Source organism: Oncorhynchus mykiss, chromosome 12, assembly GCF_013265735.2.
Source record: "Oncorhynchus mykiss isolate Arlee chromosome 12, USDA_OmykA_1.1, whole genome shotgun sequence".
NCBI lineage: Eukaryota > Metazoa > Chordata > Actinopteri > Salmoniformes > Salmonidae > Oncorhynchus > Oncorhynchus mykiss.
In genome coordinates this window covers 70,012,573-70,034,191 of record NC_048576.1, presented here as the reverse complement: position 1 = coordinate 70,034,191, position 21,619 = coordinate 70,012,573, and the positions used below count along the sequence as shown (strand labels likewise).

The following is a 21,619-nucleotide window of genomic DNA, read 5'->3' as shown; positions in this document are numbered from 1 at the left end:
GGTTAGGTTTAAAATCACGTTTTAAGAAGATAAATTGTAGAAATAGGCTGGGTTTATGCCTTTGTGGATGTGGTAACTAGTGACGACATAGAATGACCCATCGAGAGACTTATGTTGGTTGCTAGGATACCACTGGGACTTTGTTGCAAACATGTCTGACAATGAAGGAGACCAAGGACCCAAAAGCACATTTTCTACTTACATGGCCGAGGGGGACCAGTTGTACCAGAAAGGAGAGTATGTCAAAGCCATTGAAAGCTACTCAACGGTATGGCTTTAACTTTACTCTGTGTGTTGGTAACTAGCAGCTACAGTAGCTAGTAAAGTTAGCTAGCTAACGTTAGTGGGAGAGAGGATTGGCAAAAGTAGGAAGAGGGTGGAAGCAGGAATAGGTACAGTGAGGACTATTGTATTGCTTCGTTCGTAACCAAGTGCTAAATGTGAATTTACCACATACGACCAGAAAAAAACTTCACTTGGAACACCCCTCCAACTGGTAGCTAACATAATTTTACTAGTGGGAACCTCGTCAATCAGCCTGCACTCCGGCTCTCACGTCACCTATTAAGGACATTTTCGGCAGTTGAATGATACAACAAGTCATTTATAAAATAATTGTATTAATATGGTTGTTAAACCATATAATGTTTTTACAAACATGATCGCTGTACTTTTAGTATATGGTTTATGCAGGTTGTTGGTCATTAGCCAATCAGCGTTTCTCAACGAGTTCAAAGCACGTGATCGCATCCGACTACTATTTACAACTTCGCCGTAGAGGGCTGCACACATTAGCCTGTTCTCATAGACTAGACGTAACATAGTTTACGTAAATCCGTGACACTCAAATTTGATTTTAGGTTTGGTAAGGTTACTTAAGGGATGGTGGATAGGCTTATAACGGGAACGTCTAGGAACCCAATGGTTGCATGTTCAAACCTCATCATGGACAACTTGAACATTTTAGCTAATTATGAAATTCAACTATTCACTACTTTTGAGCTACTTTGCAACTATTTAGCATGTTAACTAACCCTCCCCTTAACCATTTAACCTAACCGTAACCCTAACCTAGCTAACATTAGCCACAACAAAATGGAATTCATAAAAAAAAGGCCAGCCGTGCTTCTAGCCCCTTGGCAGTTTTGCAGTATTTTTATTTTTTTTACGTGTTATTTCTTGCATTATTAGCCCAGAATTTTTTGGTGTTATTACATACAGCCGGGAAGAGCTTTTGGAGATTAGAGCGGTGGTAACTCACCAGCATTACGACCAGCAATATGACTTTCCCGAATCGGATCCTTTGTTCCAGGGCAATTTAACTGATTCCAGAGGCTGATCCAAAACACCACCGGCGGAAAAGAGGTATAACGAGTGGACTTCTAGTCCAACTCAGGAGGTGTGCACACCACCCACTGCTTACGAGTATATTACTCGCTAATGTTCAGTCTCTAGATAATAAAGTTGATGAGCTCAGGGCGAGGATTTCCTTCCAAAGAGCCATCAGTGATTGTAACGTACCCTGTTTCACGGAAACATGGCTCTCTCGGGATACACTGTGCGAGTCCATACAGCCAATTGGGTTCTCAGTTCATCGCACAGACAGGAATACATATCTCTCTGGGAAGAAGGAGGGCTGGGGTGTATGTTTCATGATTAACTACTCATGGTGTGATTGTGATAACGTACAGGAACTCAAGTCCTTTAGTTCACCTGACCTAGAATACCTCACAATCAAATGCCGACCGTATTACCTCCCTAGCCGCGTCCTCGGAGCATGCGCAGACCAGCTGGCTGGAGTGTTTACAGACATATTCAATCTCTCCCTATCCCAGTCTGCTATCCCCACGTGCTTCGAGATGGCCACCATTGTTTCTGTACCCAAGCAAGAAAACTGAACTAAATGACTATCGCTCCGTAACACTCACTTCTGTCATCATGAAGTGCTTTGAGAGACTAGTCAAGGATCATATCACTTCTACCTTACCTGACACCCTAGGCCCACTTCAATTTGTTTACCGCCCGATAGATCCACAGACGATGCACAGACGATGCAATCACTATCACACTGCCCTATCCCATCTGGACAAGAGGAATACTTATGTAAGAATGCTGTTCATTGACAATAGCTCAGTATTCAACACCATAGTACCCTTCAAGCTCATTATTAAGCTTGAGACCCTGGGTCTGAACCCCGCCCTGTGCAACAGGGTCCTGGACTTCCTGACGGGCCGCCCCCAGTTGGTGAAGGTAGGAAACAACACCTCCACTTCGCTGATCCTCAACACTGGGGCCCCACAAGGATGCGTGCTCAGCCCCCTCCTGTACCCCCTGTTCACCCATGACTGCGTGGCCACGCACGCCTCCAATCATCAAGTTTGCAGACAACATAACAGTAGTAGGCCTGATTACCAACAATGACGAGACAGCCTACAGAGAGGAGGTGAGGGCCCTGGGGGTGTGGTGCTGGAAAATAACCTCTCACTCAACATCTACAAAACAAAGGAGCTGATTGTGAACTTCAGGAAACTGCAGAAGGAGCACCCCCTATCCACATCGACGGGACCGCAGTGGAGAAGGTGGAGTTCCTCGGCGTACACATCACTGACAGACTGAAATGGTCCACCCACACAAAGACAGTGTGGTGAAGAAGGCGCAACAGCACCTCTTCAACCACAGGAGGCTGAAGAAATGTAGCTTGGCACCGAAAACTCTCACAAACTTTTACAGATGCACAATTGAGAGCATCTTGTCAGGCTGTATCATCGCCTGGTATGGCAACTCCACCGCCCACAACCGCAGGGCTCTCCAGAGGGTGGGTGCATTCTACCCAACGCATCACCGGGGGCAAACTACATTCCCCCCGGTACACCTACAGCACCCGATGTCACAGTAAGGCCAAAAAGATCATCAAGGGCAACAACCACCTGAGCCACTGCCTGTTCACCCTGCTATCATCCATAAAGCGAGGTCAGTACAGGTGCATCAAAGCTGGGACCGAGAGACTGATAAACAGCTTCTATCTCAAGGCCATCAGACTGCTAAACAGCAATCACTAGCACATTAGAGGCTGCAGCTCTATATAGACTTCAGATCATTGGCCACTAATGTAACACAAGTCACTTTAATAATGTTTACATATTTTTCATTACTCATCTCGTGTATATACTCTATTCTATTCTACTGTATTTTAGTCTATGCCGCTCTGACATTTATATATTCTTAATTCCATTCCTTTACTTTAGATTTGTGTGTATTGTGTATATTGTTGTGAAATTGTTAGATGTTACTTGTTAGATATTACTGCACCGTTGGAGCTAGAAACACAAGCATTTCGCTACAACCGCAATAACAGCTGCTAAACACGTGTATGTGTTCAATAAAATTAGATTTGATTTCAACATATACGTTTTGCCAATTCGTAACATATCATACCAAGCCCCATCGGTTCCTGAATGGACACCCCTCCCCTGCTTTGCTAGCTGTAGACATGGTCCTTCGCACGCAGCAGGCGGGACCAACATCATGTGGTAGTTAGCTAGCACACAGTGTCGCCCCTGTCTGCCGTGTACTGGAGAAAACCGTTCCCGACAGGCGGGGGCAAAAGACACTGTCTACCAGTAGCCCCCGCCTCCCACTAGCACAGCTAGCTTGCTAGTTAGGTTCACCACATGCTAGCTAGATAGCACATGGTGTCACCCCCGCCTCCCACCTGCTGTGTACCGGACTATCTTGCTAAAATAACAGTGTCCTTCGCTCCCAAACACCTGCCCTCACCGTTGTTAACAGAACTGCGAGAAAACAGTGCCCAACAGGCAGGGACGAAGGACACTGTCTACTGGTGTATGGCCAGCTATCTACCGTTGCCGCACCTTCTTCTGTGGGGTTTATCTGCAGCTGGCATCCAACCGTATTGTGCGTCCAACCTACTGTACTGGCACACCGCCCACCTTCCGTCTCCTAGCTTAAAAGTTGACCAATATAATTATAAAGAGGGGTTTCTGCAGATATAGGAATGTCTACATGCAGGAACGCCCCCAATTGCAGGCCGCAATTATCTTGGTCCCAACAGAGATCATTGTCTCACGGTCAACATTTGTTTTCATGTAAAAAAAATTAGCTGCTTCAACTTCAGTGGCCTTCCTCTCCTAGTCGGGCATGCGAGTTCAAGTGCGCCTAGTATATGTGTGGTCTCATTGAAATAGAGTAGGCTGCCTATGCATGGGTTGAAAATCACGTGGGAGTTATCTTTCCAAGGAAATGTACTTAAATAGGATTAGACTATGATTTTATACAGTGTGTGTAAATAAATATTGATAGTGGAAAAAAGTGGAGGGCGTTCAACCAAGGTGCAATCAAAATGTTTTATCATCATCGAAAAGCGCATAGGCTAACATGGTGAGTGAGAGTTGTGCTTTTCATTTTCAATAAATACTGATTACTGATTTATTTGTCTCTGCCTGCAGATCGTCCTCCTAAAAGGTAGGCTCTATCTTATAAGGGGTGGCAGGGTAGCCTAGTGGTTAGAGTGTTGGACTCGTAACGGAAGGTTCAAACCCCCGAGCTGACAAGGTACAAATCTGTCGTTCTGTCCCTGAATAGTCAGTTAACCCACTGTTCCTAGGCCGTCATTGAAAATAAGAATTTGTTCTTATCTGACTAGCCTAGTTAAAAAATAATAATAATAATAAGCAAAACCTAGTACAAGTCTGTCGTCATTCTTGCTGCTTCAAGTTCAGTAACCATAGGTGCTCATGTGGTCTCAATTAAGCAGAGTAGGCTTTAGCTGCATGGGCAGAGAGACACAGGGCAGTTACCTTTCCAAGGAAATCTACTTCCTAAATGATTAGGTTATAGTTTACTACATTGTCTTGAAATAAATATTGATCATCCATATTAGTCTCTGTCTAAAAATCGTCCCACTCCTAAAAGGTAGGCTATACAAATAGCTCAAGAGAAAGTGCAAGTCTCTCCAACTCTGCTCTCTTCAAACTACACTGAACAAAAATATAAACACAACATGTAAAGTGTTGGTCCCATGTTTCATGAGCTAAAATAAAAAATCCCTGAAATGTTCTATACTCACAAAAGCTTATTTCTTTCATATCAAGAAGCTGATTAAACAGCATGATCATTACACAGGTGCACCTTGTGCTGGGGGCAATAAAAGGCCACTTTAAAATGTGCAGTTTTGTCACACAACACAATACCACAGATGTATTAAGTTTTGAGGGAGCGTACAGTTGGCATGCTGACTGCAGGATTGTCCACCAAGCTGCCTCCAACGACGATGTAGAGAATTTGGCAGTACGTCCAACCGGCCTCACAACTGCAAACCACATGTAACCACACCAGCCCAGGACCTCCATATCCAGCTAATTCACCTGTAAGATCGTCTGAGGGGGTGTGGGGAGGGTGCCAATGAGTATTTCTGTCTGTAATAAAGCCATTTTATGGGGAAAAACTCATTCTGATTGGCTGGACCTGGCTCCCCAGTGGGTGGGCCTATGCCCACCCATGGCTGCACCCCTTCCCAGTCATGTGAAATTCATAGATTAGGGTCTAATTAATTTATTTCAATTGACTGATTTCCTTATATGAACTGTAACTCAGTAAAATCTTTGAAATTGTTGCGATAGCGAGTCGGACAGAAAGCCAGCGGGTGCGGGCAGGTGCTGTATGACTCTACTTCATAATTGGTCAATTCCCATCTCTGGTTATGAACGGAGTATATATTTGTATCATGTTTCCATGATAGACGGAGGGTCACAAAATATTTTTGAAAGGTTGCGATCACCACCGTCTGAATTTTGTGAGCAATAAATACCTCTCATATTGATGTATTTATAAATACAACTAGCTACTGCTACATGGGAATTATGTTTACAATACAGTGCATTCGGAAAGTATTCAGACCCCTTGACTTTTTCCACATTTTGTTACGTTACAGCCTTATTCTAAAATTAATTAAATTGTTTTTTTTCCCCTCATCAATTGACACACAGTACACCATAATGACAAAGCAAAAACAGTTTTTAAAATTTAAGCAAATTTATAAAGCTCTGTCAGGTTGGATGGGGAGCATCACTGCAAAGCTATTTTCAAGTCTTTCCAGAAATGTTCGATTGGGTTAAAGTCCGGGCTCTGGCTGGGCCACTCAAGGACATTCAGATACTTGTCCCGAAGCCACTCCTGCGCTGTCTTGGCCTTGTACTTAGGGTCGTTGACCTGTTGGAAAGTGAACCGTCACCCCAGTCTGAGGTCCTGAGCGCTCTGGAGCAGGTTTTCATCTCTGTACTTTGCTCATTTCGTCTTTCCCTCGATCCAGACGAGACGCTTGGCATTCAGGCAAAAGAGTACAATCTTGGTTTCATCAGACCAGACAATCTTGTTTCTCATGGTCTGAGAGTCCATTAGGTGCTTTTTGGCAAACTCCAAGCAGGCTGTAATGTGCCTTATACTGAGGAGTGGCTTCCATCTTGCCACTCTACCATAAAGGCCTGATTGGTGGAATGCTGCAGAGATTGTTGTCCTTCTGGAAGGTTCTCCCATTGCCACTCTGGAGCTCTGTCAGAGTGACCATCAGTTCTTGTCACCTCCTTGACAAAGGCTCTTCTTCCCCAATTGCTCAGTTTGGCCAGGCGGCCAGCTCTAGGAAGAGTCTTGGTGGTTCCAAACTTCTTCCATTTAAGAATGATGGAGGCCACTGTGTTCTAGGAAACCTTCAATGCTGCAGACATTTTTTGCTACCCTTCCCCAGATCTGTGCCTCGACACAATCCTGTCTCGGAGCTCTAAGGACAATTCCTTCAACCTCTTGGCTTGGTTTTTTTCTGATATGCACTGTCAACTGTGGGACCTTATAGAAAAAGGTGTGTGCCTTTCCAAACCATGTCTAATCGATTGAATTTACCACAGGTGGACTCCAATCAAGTTGTAGAAACATCTCAAGGATGATCAATGGAAACAGGATAAACCTGAGCTCAATTTCGAAGTCTGATAAGTATCTGGGTCTGAATTGTTATGTAAATAATGTATTTCTGTTTTTTATTTTTAATAAATATGTGTCAATTTCTAAAAACCTGTTTTCGCTTTGTCATTATGAGGTATTGTGTGTTGATTGATTAAAAAATATAATTTAATCAATTTTATAATAAGGCTGTAACGTGACAAAATGTGGAAAAAGTCAAAGAGTCTGAATACTTTCCAAGTGTATTAGCAAATACTTTAGCTACCATTTGTGTTTTTTGTCATTAAAATTCACAGGAGAATGTCACAAGCAGTTCACATTTGCTTAGCATAAGCAAGATATCCCCATAATGGGGATATCTTGTTTGTGGTAAGCAAATGTGAACTAATGGGCCATCAGTAAGGAATAGGCTAGACTAGAATGGTATAGAACAGAATAGCATTGAATAGAATAGAGAAGGATTAGCTGGTGTGTTCATCCTTTGTCTTTCATTTAAAAATGAATACTGGATATCTTAAATACTCTGGCTTTAATACAAAAAAAGGATATTCCCTGGAGGCACATTAACTTGTGGTGAGTTGCTTGTATGCCTATAGGCACTCAACTGTCTTACAATACATATATATTATTCATTAGTGAGACAAAAATTATTGACTGACTTCTCGTGAACTGTTGAGGAGCTGCAGTGTAACCGATAGACTGAAACGTCGACTGAATAAGGTTGAATCGTATGCTATTCCATTTGTGTTGACATTTGAATCATTAACTGTTTTGATTATTTTAATCAAGACAAATAATGGTTTCATTATTTGTGTGCTGTGTGTGTGCGTTCTAGACAGGTCTCCGCACCTCTCGAAAGCTCTGGAAAGACGATAACTTTATTTTCCTGCGCGTGCAATGCATGCGCCTTGCAGGTGCGTCATTGCGCTGGAATGCTGCGCTCTCATTGGGCAATGTAGTCAGAGCGTTCGAGAAATGTCTAGAAATCATAAGTTATTTTTTTTCAGGCAATGGGGATGGTATATATTCTGGTGAAGTACATTCAGATTCAATCATCGACCCAACGAGAATACTAAAGGGAAAAGAAAGAAAGCAAGAAAAGAGAAGAGCCACGTCCGAAAGACCTCTACATTCATAAACTGTAAGTAAAGAGATTCCATTCAGTACCCTATTTTCATAATGGCCGTGACAGTTATAAACTTGATAGAAATAGAACATGAAGCTATGTAGAAAATCTGCTCTAATTCTGTGAAGATAATACAATATTATTCAGGAGTGTTCATAGAAAAAAAATGTAGGCCTGTTGTGAAAAGAGTTTCTCTGTAATAGATTAGCAGAAATGATTGTCTTTGTTCAACTCCACTGAATATGTGCCTGGCCAGTATTAGTGTATAACACTAATATATATAACACAAACATTGACAACAGTGTTGTTATCAGACCTGGGTTCAAATGCGTATTATTGTTTTTCAAGGACTTTCAAATAACAGTACATTTTGAAATATAAATAGTTGAATATTGGAATGTGTTTGGAAATATATTTGGAAAGAATTGGCATGTATTTGAAAATATTCAAATACACAGACAAGTGTATTTAAAAATGTAAATATTTAAATATTCCATGCATTTGAACCCAGAATTGTTTGTTCCTAGGTGTATTAGAAATGTATTTGAAAATAGTTTCAAATTGTATTTATATGAAATTATTAGAAAATACTTTAAATAGAAGTGACCAGATTATCTGAAAATATTAAAATACACAGAAAATAAGAATTACAAATACTTAAGAACGCATGTATTTGAACCCAGGTCTGGTTGTTATTCAAGTATATTTAGGATAACATCTCTGTTGGTTGAGATTGACATTACTTGCACCTAGGTTTTCATAGAATAATATCAATTTCTAAAATATTTCATTATTTTGTAGGCAACTAACTCCAAACCATCAAGATGTCATCAGCTAAAGGCCCGTCTATCGGCATTGACCTGGGCACCACCTACTCCTGTGTGGGGGTGTTCCAGCATGGCAAAGTGGAGATCATCGCCAACGACCAGGGCAACAGGACCACGCCCAGCTATGTGGCCTTCACAGACACTGAGAGACTCATCGGAGACGCAGCAAAGAACCAGGTGGCCATGAACCCCAACAACACCGTTTTCGACGCCAAACGCCTGATTGGCCGAAAGTTCAACGATCAGGTCGTGCAAGCTGACATGAAGCACTGGCCCTTCAAGGTGGTCAGCGACGGAGGAAAGCCTAAAGTTCAGGTCGATTACAAAGGTGAGAACAAATCCTTCAACCCAGAGGAGATCTCCTCCATGGTCCTGGTGAAGATGAGGGAGATCGCTGAGGCTTACCTGGGCCAGAAGGTGTCCAATGCAGTCATCACAGTCCCTGCCTACTTCAATGATTCACAGAGACAGGCCACTAAGGACGCTGGAGTGATCGCTGGGCTGAATGTGCTGAGGATCATCAACGAGCCCACGGCGGCAGCCATCGCTTACGGCATGGACAAAGGCAAGTCCAGGGAACGCAACGTCCTGATTTTTGACCTGGGTGGGGGCACCTTTGACGTTTCCATCCTGACCATCGAGGATGGGATTTTTGAGGTGAAGGCCACAGCTGGAGACACTCACCTGGGCGGGGAGGACTTTGATAACCGCCTGGTCAGTCACTTTGTGGAGGAGTTCAAGAGGAAACACAAGAAGGACATCAGCCAGAACAAGCGGGCTCTGAGGAGACTGAGGACAGCCTGCGAGAGGGCCAAGAGAACGCTGTCCTCCAGCTCCCAGGCCAGCATTGAGATTGACTCCCTCTTTGAGGGCATCGACTTCTACACCTCCATCACCAGGGCTCGTTTTGAGGAGATGTGTTCTGACCTCTTCAGGGGAACACTGGAGCCTGTGGAGAAAGCCCTCAGGGATGCCAAGATGGACAAGGCCCAAATCCACGACGTCGTCCTGGTCGGAGGCTCCACCCGGATCCCCAAGGTCCAGAAGCTCCTGCAGGACTTTTTCAACGGCCGAGAGCTAAACAAGAGCATCAACCCAGACGAGGCGGTGGCCTATGGCGCTGCCATCCAGGCGGCCATCTTATCTGGCGACAAGTCTGAGAACGTCCAGGACCTGCTGCTGCTGGATGTGGCTCCCCTGTCCCTGGGCATCGAAACCGCCGGAGGGGTCATGACCGCCCTGATCAAACGCAACACCACCATCCCATCCAAACAGACCCAGACCTTCACCACTTACTCCGACAACCAGCCCGGGGTCATGATCCAGGTCTACGAGGGAGAGAGAGCCATGACCAAGGACAACAACCTCCTGGGGAAGTTTGAGCTCTCTGGGATCCCCCCTTCCCCACGAGGAGTCCCTCAGATCGAGGTGACCTTTGACATCGACGCCAACGGCATTCTGAACGTAGCAGCGGTGGACAAGAGCACGGGCAAAGAGAACAAGATCACCATCACCAACGACAAGGGCCGGCTCAGCAAAGAGGATATTGAGAGGATGGTGCAGGACGCTGACAAATACAAAGCTGAGGATGATGCACAGAGGGAGAAGATGGCAGCCAAGAACTCCCTGGAGTCATACGCCTTCAATATGAAGAGCAGCGTGGAGGACGACAACATGAAAGGCAAGATCAGCGAGGAGGACAAAAAGAAAGTGATGGACAGGTGCAACCAGACCATTTCCTGGTTGGAGAACAACCAGCTAGGCGACAAAGAGGAGTATGAGCATCAGTTAAAGGAGCTGGAGAAAGTATGCCAGCCTATCATTACCAAGCTATACCAGCAGGGAGGGATGCCCACAGGTTGCTGTGGAGATCAGGCACGGACCAGCTCTGGTGTCAGCTCCCAAGGCCCAACCATTGAAGAGATTGACTAAAGTGAGGGACTTGTATAAAGGACTTTTCAAAATGTATAAGTATCACTGAATACAATTTGCTATTCAGGAAATACTTTGTACTTGCACTTATTTCTACTGGTTAAAAGGTTAATGCATAGCCTCCCGGGTGGCGCAGTGGTTAAGGGCGCTGTACTGCAGCGCCAGCTGCGCCACCAGAGACTGGGTTCGCGCTCTGTCGTAACCGGCCGTGACCGGGAGGTCCGTGGGGCGACGCACAATTGGCCTAGCGTCGTCCGGGTTAGGGAGGGTTTGGCCGGTAGGGAAATCCTTGTCTCATCGCGCACCAGCAACTCCTGTGGCAGGCCGGGCGCTAACCAAGGTTGCCAGGTGGTTGGCTTCCGGGTTGGATGGCGCTGTGTTAAGAAGCAGTGCGGCTTGGTTGGGTTGTGTATCGCAGGACGCATGACTTTCAACCTTTGTCTCTCCCGAGCCCGTACGGGAGTTGTAGCGATGAGACAAGATAGTAGCTACTAAAACAATTGGATACCACGAAATTGGGGAGAAAAAGGGGTAAAATTATTTTAAAAATTAAATAAAATGTTAATGCATTTTTATGGCTCAGTGCTATTTAGGAAGTGCTTTATATATTTATTGGTTGTACTGTAAAGATGACAATATATAAACATACTGAAAGATAAAAGAAAACACAGAAAATAAAATCTGTTGTTTCATACCATATTTCATTGTTGGACATTGCAAATAAAATGTATTGAAATAAGTTTCTAGGTCTCTTGGCTGTTTCCTTGAATTTCTTCTCATCATAACACATTCAGTATTCACATTTCTATAATATTTCTTACACAAAATTGTAAACAAAACTTTGATAGATGGCTAAACCACCAGAGATACCCGAATGGCCACAATGTTTAGGCTATCAACTCTTTATTCTCTGATAACATCTGATCCAATCACTACGGTTCTTCTTGGAAAAAGAGGCACAAATATATTTCTGGCACATATTTTAAAAAAATATTACAGGTCACAGTTTTCTTTACTTTGTGCTTAGTGGTGTTAAGCTCAGAGAACCAAATACTGTATAATTAATTGATTTTGAAGTATTTAAAGTGGAACTGACAGCATTTTAACTACTTTGCAGATATGAAACTAATGGGCAATCATAATATCAGTAAAACATCAAATTCACAGTTTATGCTTCAAAACCAACTTTATAAGAGGTTTTAAAATTGGTTCTATTTAACTCAAAATTCCATGAAGTAAAGTAAGGCATTGTTGGGAGAATAGATGGATGCAGTTCAATGCATGATTAATATAATTCACCAATGCATTTCTTGGTAGTCCAAAACATTTTGCTATCAGGTTGTAAATCACAGCTGGCCTGGTACTATGTTTGCTGCTGCCATTCATTCAGGATGCACTGTTTCAGTTTCAATAACTTAATATTTTGAACAAAAACAGACTTAACTAATGCTGGGAATGTCAATGCAATGAAACTATAAGGTGTTCACCCATAAAATGTATGTTTCATTCAATGAAAAACATGTTTTAAGTTGACATTTTACAACCTATAGCTAAGTTATTGTTTGGAGTTGTTAAATACTTTTTGATTAGGGTCGCAGCATATTATGCACATCTGCAAGCGTAGCAGCAAAGGCTGGACAAATGATTTATCTATTTTGTTTTAAAATGTTAAGATGCTATATACAGCATATGTACATAAGTGGACATTATAAAGGGCCATGTTTTTTTCAAATAAACAATGGCCCGTGTGAGTCGCAGTTGCACGTTTTCGTTGGGTAATTCAAAACTTCAATAATTCCAAACCTGGGAGGCTCGTGGTTCTCACCCCATTCCATAGACTTTCGCAGTAGTTATGACTACACCTGGAGTACGTCCTCCAACCTATCAGAGCTCTTGCAGTATGAACTAACAACTTTTACATCTAATCAAAGGATCCGATAATTTATTTAGTACTGAAAGCATAAGCTACAGTTAGCTAGCACTGCAGTGCATAAAGTGTAGTGAGTAGTTGACTCAGAAAGAAAGGCAATAGTTGAAGCAGCATAGATAGAGAGAGCGAGCTGGCTATATTTCGTTGTATTTTCTTTCTTCTTAGTCTATCTTTCACTTAGCTAATGCAGCTAATTTAGCCTACCCAAATATCCTGACTCAAACAGAGAGGAATGCTTTTTATGTTAGCTAGCTGGCTAAGGCTATCCAACACTGCATCTCTTCCAAGTCAATGTTTTGGTTTTATAAATGTATTGACACCGGGACCCACCGGTTTAACTGCTAAACTACTTGCTGTACACTGTGATGCATGATTGTACACTTGGGATTGGATTGTGGGTGTACCAATGCGTTGGTTCTATTTTGTTTTGTTTTACTATAACCTTAAAATGGTGACGATGTAGGTTGTGTAGCGGTTAGGGGTTATGGTGTGAAGGTTTGGCATGGAGAGGTTTTTGTGCCTAGTCACAGACAGCTGTTGTGTTGTGTACTGAAGTCCACAAGTGAAGGGAAAAGTGAAAGAAGGAAAGCTTGTAGATGCGAGAAGGAATTTTACAACAAGCAAAGTGATAATGCTCTATGTGGCTGCTATGAAATTTAACTGTGGGTGATCAGGGTGATTCATTCTGCTGATTCTTTGGCAAAAAAATTCTTAAACAGAACGAAATGGGGCGGGACCTACCTGAATTTGACCAATAGAAACTCTTGAAACGTTTTGCAACTGTTTGGACTAAAGATTACACCCCAGATGCAGGCAAGAGTGTGCAAGGCGGTATTGAATGTGTCTCTGTCACCTTGATTACTCCAATTTGTCTCTCGACCTGTGCACCTACAATATAAACTTTCATTTCTAGGCTATAGGTTGTAGCAATCTCTTGATTGGTATTTGGCAAATTTGAGTAACATGTAGTAGCCTACACCTATTGATGTTACATTGAGCTGGGTGAATGGGAATATGAATGAGAGTCATCCAATATGCTGTAATAGAAATAAGGCCATGGTCATAAAACAAAATCCTCCATAATCTTCAACGGCACAAACCGGCACTGCTGCGTATATAATGTGAAGTGGGTCCTAATTTAGTAGTTGCATTGTGCTGCAGTGCGGTATGGTAAGGCACCTTTTAAAGTGTGTGAAATCATAGTATTTTACTGTCAGCCATTGTTGCTGTTAATGCTCATTCAGACCACCAGAGAGCATTTTTGAGCACATCTACTCCAGCCTGAAAGAAATTACTGCGGACCTACAGTAAGACTACAAAATAAGGCCACGTTGTCGACAGTTTTATGGGTTTAACTGAATGAACGATTATCTAGAATAAATTAGTCGCCTTCTTTTCTTTCTAATGGGCAGCAAACTGTATTTTTTTTTATAAACTTCAGTTTCACACTGTGTTAAATAAAGATGTTAAGCCATATATTCATCTAAACTCATTTCTATTTGATAGGGTGCCATTGAGGCAGTTTATGATATAGATTATTTTGTTATAAGGTAACTGTTTGTTATGTGGCATGTGTGTTTCTATACAATCATTCAAATTAGTTTCCAGCACTAATTAGCTGTTATGAGCGTTTTGGCTAGCTATTGTCCAATTTAATTGCTCATCAAGGTGTGAACTGTAACTCACATCCATTACTACTGCAAGCCCAGTATTATAAAAAATGAAAAACAGCATCTACAGTACTTTTTCATCAACATCTTTGTGTTTTTGTTAATAAAATATATTCTAATTCGATTTTAAAAAAAATACTGTCTCAAAATGCAGATGTTTATTTGGTTACTGTACAGCAGCTGTTACCAAACTAGGGGTCGGGACCAAAGCTCCCACAGGATATCTGACACCTCCTAACTTGATATTGTCTGGTAAAGACTCTGCATCAAAACTCAGCAGGACAGACAGTATCTTCTCTGTTTCACCACGCTCTCCACCGGGTCTGCGTCACACCAAACGGCAGGCGTCACAGACACCGGGAATCTTCAATTTCAGTTTTTTCTCAACATTTAACACCACCCCAGTTATCACTCATTTCAACAGCCCTCAGCTCTGGAGAGCATAGCAAATCAAAGTTCTTGAATTTTCCGCCATGTAGCGTCGACTCAAGAAACTCTTAACAGTCGCCATTACACTTCTTCTTCTTCGATATAATATGATGATGGTCCGCAAACAAGCGTTTAAAGTGCACCTACTGTGCTGGAATGTACGATCAATCATGATCTGTCCCTATTCTGTACTACGATGAACATAAAATTAAAAACCAAATAAATCCCTAACTTTTACCACACCCCAACCCCATTAAACTTGATCTATATCCTGTTGAAACACTCCACCTTTAGGATTGTTCAGCATGTCAACAACCATTTCAACAGTAACATCATATTGTTACCCCCAATATCTCTTTTCCGACCTCTCGTCCCTTCGTCCAACATTTTTGCCATGCTTCTCTTGCCCCACCGCCATTACACGTCGCGGCCATCCTCCCCCATTGACATTTTTTTTCTTTGGATGATGGGCAAGGAGGTATGGTAGGGCGACCAGGCCCCCTAAGGCCCGCCCATAATGCTGACCCTGGTTTAAAGTTGAAAGATATCATTCCCGCAAAGTAATGAGACAGGGTGTGTAAGTATGCCTCCAGGATAATAGGCTAAAGTTGGCCTCGTGTAAAAAAAAGACCAAGGACATCCAAAATCCATCAGATTAACTGTTTTTAATGAAGCCAGCAATGCAAATTATTAATCTCAGTGAGAGACAGTATACAGGTATTATTGCATGTTGACCTACCAATCGTAGTGAAATTAAATCTACTCATGATCAGTTTCATATATTTCATAGTATATTGTCTTGATAGTGGCATTGCCGTTGTTGTTTGGCTAGCAAGCAAAACTTGACGTTAATTTACACACTGTTCACATTTGGGAAAACTGGTCCACCCACTTGGTAGCTAGCAGTGGAGGCTGGTGGGAGGAGCTATAGGAGGACAGTCTCTGAGTAATGGCTGGATTGGAATAAGTGGAACGGAGTCAAACGTGGTTTCCATATGTTTGAAATGTTTGATACCGTTTCATTTATTCCATTCCAGCCATTACAATGAGCCCATTCTCCTATAGCTCCTCCCACCAGCCTCCACTGGTAGCTAGCTATTGTTAGTTCAAATACAGCGAAATGATGTACTGATATGAAAGTGCAATTGTAAACCCGAGGGTTGCACATTTTGTTTTTTGCCCTAGCACTACATAGCTGATTCAAATAATGAAAGCTTGATGATGAGTTGATTATTTGAATCAGCTCTGTAGTGCTAGGGCAAAAACCAATAGGTGCACCCCTTGGGTCCTGAGGGTCGAGTCTGGCTGAAATGTATGAAAGAGGTCCCAGGTGGAGGGTTCTCGGTTGAACGTGGACGCTCATCGGATAGTCTTTGCACTTTGAAACCCACGCCCACCATGATGTATAGCACCGCCCACTGGGAGAAATGGTGAAAAGAGTGGGCGTGTTTGAGTGGTAAGGCTAAAGCAACCGACTGGGGAGGTATATCTCACACAGCCAAAAGTCGGACACTAATGTGGTTTTCCAACAGCAAGGCTCAGATCAACATGGCAGTGTTGCCATTGTTTATAAAATGCTTTCATTATAATGTTGAAAAAAACATGTCTCCTAAGCACAAACGGAAATCATACGTGTGTACATTGTACAATCAATTAGTGAGAGAGCGCCTCAAACATCACATTCACATCACGGCACAGTTGGTTCCTGTTTCAGTCATGTCTTTGGTCATGTAAAAAAAAAAGAAGATTGGTTGGCAATAGAGCCTCCCACAATGCAAGAGATGGATGAAGTTATGAGAAGAAACTTGCAGTTGACTGCAGTCAAAACATCATGACCTTAGATCACATGATTTTTGTAATGCTAAATCTTGGGTGTCCAGGAAGGGACTAGTAGGAAAGATGATATCTGTGGGGTAGCTCTAATGATAGCTAAACAATAAACATTTAGCCACTTATAGCTAGCTATTTAGCTATGACCATATAATCAATTTGCTGTGGTTGAATGCAATCTCTGTGTATATGCATTTAGACAATTTCTTCTGTTACTCAGCTGTCAATCGAAAACGCATGTGCTGGTTGCCAAGTCGTTTGGGCTGTCTCCTCAGTCGGTGGCTGGTGGCGTTTTTGCTACTCAAGTCTACACTACATGTATGTCAAGTTTGTATTCGTAGCTAATGACAGTTCATACATTTCTTTCAGGCATTGATTCTTCAGCCAGATGACAAAAATTGTCTGGTTGCCAGATCCAAATGTTATGTAAAGATGGGAGATTCTGGTAATGCATTGAGGGATGCAGAGGCCTCTCTCAAGGAGGACAAAGAATTCTTCAAGGTGCAATTTAAACATTGGGCATCATTATTCAGCCCTGTTCTATTTTCAGCCTTTGGTTTTATTGTGTCGCTGTCATTGTATTGTCTCTCAGCCAGTGTTATTCAGGGAAGCTTTTTATTGTCTGTTTTGTTTGGAACGGAACAGATCCCCCTGTTGGCCAGCTACTGTACTGAATTTCAAATCTTTTTTATTTTCAATGACCACTAGGGCACACTGTTGTTTCTGTTTAGTCATAATTTCCCAAGCAAAATCCATTGATTTATTTGTATTCCTCATTTCCCAGGGTTTGTATCAGAAAGCAGAAGCTTTATACACCATGGGAGACTTTGAGTTTGCCCTGGTGTTTTACCACAGGGGGCACAAACTGAGGCCAGAGCTGCAGGAATTTAGACTGGGAATCCAGAAGGCCCAAGAGGCTATTGACAACTCTGTGGGCAGTAAGTACTGGGTCAAAAAAATATTTTTGTAAAAGACCAACAGATTGAGTACCTCATTGTTCTCATTAATGCCGTTTTTGTAAGTTTTCCATCTGGTTTTCTAAATATCTTACCTTTCTACCACCTCAGGCCCCTCATCTGTGAAACTGGAAAACAAGGGCGACCTGTCCTTCTTCCACAAGGCCGATGAGGTGAGTCAGTGGTAAAGCCTTGAGACGATAAGCGGCATATTTTTCATAATTCCTCCCACCTCGACATGTATGTCATCCTCATGATGAATTCTGTGTGTGGGGTTGATTGGCAGGTGAAGAAGGGACGACCGAAGGGGCTGATTCACCCCCTGAGAAGGGAGATGAGGCAGCAGAACAAGAAGACGCCTAAGAGTGAGAAGACAGCCAAGCAGCTTCTGGGAGAGCTCTACAGCGATAAGGAGTACCTAGAGAAGCTACTGAAAGATGAAGGTGGCGCAGCCAAACATATTTTACTTAGCATGTTCTTGTATTTTCACTATTTCCTTTGAGTTTCAGTACACAATCAATACACTGTCACACTTGGGAAGATGCTCTTTTATCACGTACCCTATCTGGAGAATTGGCCTCTACGTGTCTTTTAATTTCCCTTACACAGTCATTATTATCAGCATGAATTACAGAGCCCAGTGTGTGTGTGGTAAAGGGCAAATATTCAATTAAAGTCAAAGTCATAAATGGCCTCCAGACTTGGTGAAAGGTAAGATGCGGGATGGGGAGAGACTGCAGGACCTCATCCTCAACTGCATCACCTATCTGGACACACGCACTGAGTTCTGGCGCCAGCAGAAGCCCATCTACGCACGGGAGAGAGACCGCAAGCTCATGCAGCAGAAGTGGAACAAGACCCGGCAGAACCCTCCCTCTGATCCCACCCGTTTTGTACTCAAGAGCCTGGAAGAGATTGATGCAGGTAAGACAGAACAGACCCAAGGATGAATATGGTAGTTTGATGCTTATCAATACATCCTGGTCAATAGTAAACAGATGTTCCCCCCCTCTAAGCTTTGACTGCAGGCAATGCAGAGAGCAGCCTGAAGAAAGCTCGGGAGGTCCTGAAGTCAGTTCAATGCTGGTCAGAGGAGGTGGTTCCCAATAAGAAAGAGGTGCTGGGGAACCTTCACAGCTGCATTGGAAATGCCCTGATTGACCTGGGGAAAATGGACAGAGCCCTAGACAACCATCTGAAGGACTTGGACCTCGCCAGACAATGGTGAGTGCTGTGGAGTGGACACTTAATTTCAGTCTGAAAGGTACACTCAACTACGCATTTATTTTGATAGTGAGGCTAAAACGTTTAATTTGGCTCTATACGGCAGGATTTTGGAGATCAAATGCTAACTTCCCCTCTTATGTTGAGAGGTTAGCATGTATTGGGGGCATGATCTTTGTACATCTTTCTCACTCATCATTATTCATGATTATCCTTAAGCATCCTTAGCATCCACATTAATGTAGAAGTGTTCGGAAACGTTGTTCTTATTTACAATCAAAGTGATTCCAAAATGACACAATACATTATTTTCTCTATACATTCATTTCTTTTGGGCACAACATAATCCAAAACACAATCAAAACAAACAGCAAATGCATCCAGCAAGTTTGTAGAGTCACAAGCTTGATGTTGTCATTGCGTACTAGGAATATGGGACCAAATACTACATTTTTGACTCCATTTAATACACTAAGTGAATTTGTCCAAATACTTGACACCTTCAAATGGGGGGACTAGATACATAAAGTGCATTCATATCTAAAAGGTAAAACAGATATGTATGAAAATAATCTCAAATAAAAGGTGACATTCTGTACTGTCTCCTCATATAAAACATTTGATCTCAAGTCCAAAATGCTGGCGTATAGAGCCAAAATACGTAATAAATACGTAGGGGAGAGTATATGATTGTCTAACAACCCACATTTCAAATCAAGTGCTTTTCACACACTGCATCTTATTTTTTGAACAGTGTTCTTTCACTTTCTTTGTTGTCCAACAGCAAACTCCCAGAGGCAAAGTCAAGGGCACTTGATAATGTTGGCCGAGTGTACGCCAGAATAGGAAAGTTCCCACAGGCCATCGATGCGTAAGTGGAAACTCAAAGTATATGGCATCACATCTGTGTTTTTATCTGTTTTGATTGTGTGATGAAGCAAATAGTTTTCTTTAATACAAAGGACTCCTAATGTATGGATTCACTGTGTCATTCTATTCACTGTGTTTGTGTATTTGCTTCTCCATTCTCAGCTGGGAGGAAAAGATCCCCCTGGCCAGTGGCGGTTTGGAGAGGACCTGGCTGTTCCATGAGATAGGCCGCTGCTACCTGGAGCTGAAGCGTCATACCGAGGCCCGGGACTACGGCGTTCGCTCACTCGCTGTGGCCGATGAAATCGCTGATGAGAAGTGGCAACTGAACGCCTGTGTGTTGGTAGCACAGTCCGAGAGTAAGTGCAGGTAGAAGTGTGGAGGAACCCTTCCCTTGTTTGAGTCGTTGATAAGTTGTGATGTGTATAGCAAAGGCTCCCTGGCATGTATTTTATGTTCATCTTTACAGACTCATAAAGAAAATATAATTATCTCATGTCTGAGCTTGATCAAATTAATAAAATGTATTTTTTATGTACTGTGGTTTCATTGAGGGGCGGCAGGTAGCCTAGAGGATAGAGTGTTGGTACAGTGTTGTTTCGAATCCCCGAACCAGCATGGTGGGAAAATCTGCCGTTCTGCCCTTGAGCAAGGCAGTAAACCCCCACAACTGCTCCCCTGGCGTCGATGCCGTGGACGTCGATTAAGGCAGCCCCCCGCACCTCTCTGATTCAGAAGGTTTGGGTTAAATGTGGAAGACACATTTCGGTTGAATGCATTCAGTTGTACAACTGACTAGGTATCCCCTTTCCCTTGACTTTCTGGGATTGAATGGCAAAATGTCCGTACAATTCTGATCCTTTTGAATTACAACCTGGGGACACGAGCGTTGATTTCATAGAAACTTTGGACACGAGTGTTGATTTCATTGAAACTTTGGACACGAGTGTTGATTTCATAGAAACTTTGGACACGAGTGTTGATTTCATAGAAACTTTGGACACGAGTGTTGTGTCCAAAGTTTCTATGAAATCGAGTGTTGATTTCATGGAGACTGTGATTAGTCTTGGTTTACTTGATCTTAGTCATAGCATTAAATTGGTCCTAACAGTCATTTCCTTATGTGTCCCCTCCCAGTGAAGCTTGGCAACTTTAAATCCGGTGTTGCCCACTTTGAAAGAGCTTTGGACAGGGCTAAGGTTCTCCAGGATGACCCTGCTAGGGATGCCATCCAGAAGGTTACCTGATCATCCTTGTCAATTCAAGTCACTTCTTTCCTATTGTCAAATCACAATGGCTCACTGATACAATATTTTATGCCCTTATTTAGGCTCTCCGTGAGGCAAGGCAACGTTTATGAGTGCTCATTAGAAGATGACTGAAGAGGAGCCACAGACAGATTTTCAAAGACAATGTAATAAAAACAGTCTTTTAAACATGCTTCTCTGACCTCCACTTGAGTTTTTTTGCATACTTTTATTTTATTTTTTGATTTAAGTATTTAGAAATAGAAACATTGCACACATACAAAATGTACATACCCCTTACAGAATAAACTTAGGAGATACAGCTGAGGAAAGGACTTCACTTGGGTGGGAACAAAATCGATTTATCCTATGATGTATTACTTTGAAAATCTATGATTCATCTACACAGGGATTCAATCATTACAGCTATGTAGTATAATTTGAAGTCTTCCTTTTCATTTATGTGTTTCCTGTAGTATTGCAATAAATGCCCGTTTCCAATGTAGTGTTTTGTAGTGTCTCATTAATAAAGTGTTTTGTTATGCCTTGCCTAGTGTTTTGGAGTCATTTTTGTTTGCAGTGTAACGTGCCACCGACTAATGATCCAGA

At 42.5% G+C, this 21,619-nt stretch overlaps 2 protein-coding genes across 4 annotated transcripts; both read left to right on the top strand.

Annotated features, from left to right (window-relative positions):
- The first annotated feature begins 64 nt into the window (after positions 1 to 64).
- On the top strand, positions 65 to 21,559 carry odad4 (outer dynein arm docking complex subunit 4). 3 transcript variants are annotated; one of them, XM_021624822.2, is made up of 11 exons: positions 68 to 268; positions 17,083 to 17,214; positions 17,498 to 17,651; positions 17,781 to 17,842; positions 17,956 to 18,112; positions 18,369 to 18,593; positions 18,686 to 18,893; positions 19,678 to 19,764; positions 19,926 to 20,122; positions 20,901 to 21,001; positions 21,094 to 21,559. In XM_021624822.2, exons 1-11 carry the CDS (start codon positions 152 to 154, stop codon positions 21,121 to 21,123), a joined length of 1,470 nt encoding a protein of 489 aa, XP_021480497.1. In that variant the 5' UTR covers positions 68 to 151; the 3' UTR covers positions 21,124 to 21,559. The 3 variants fall into 3 exon arrangements, with proteins under 3 accessions (XP_021480499.1, XP_021480497.1, XP_036794137.1); XM_021624824.2 differs by lacking the exon at positions 17,083 to 17,214 and having other exon boundaries at positions 65 to 268; XM_036938242.1 differs by lacking the exons at positions 68 to 268; positions 17,083 to 17,214 and adding an exon at positions 16,734 to 17,031.
- On the top strand, positions 8,032 to 11,593 carry hsp70a (heat shock protein 70a). The gene is given in 2 exon segments (NM_001124228.1): positions 8,032 to 8,110; positions 8,897 to 11,593. A coding segment is annotated over 1 exon segment (1,935 nt). The 5' UTR covers positions 8,032 to 8,110; positions 8,897 to 8,919; the 3' UTR covers positions 10,855 to 11,593.
- Positions 21,560 to 21,619: the final 60 nt, after the last annotated feature.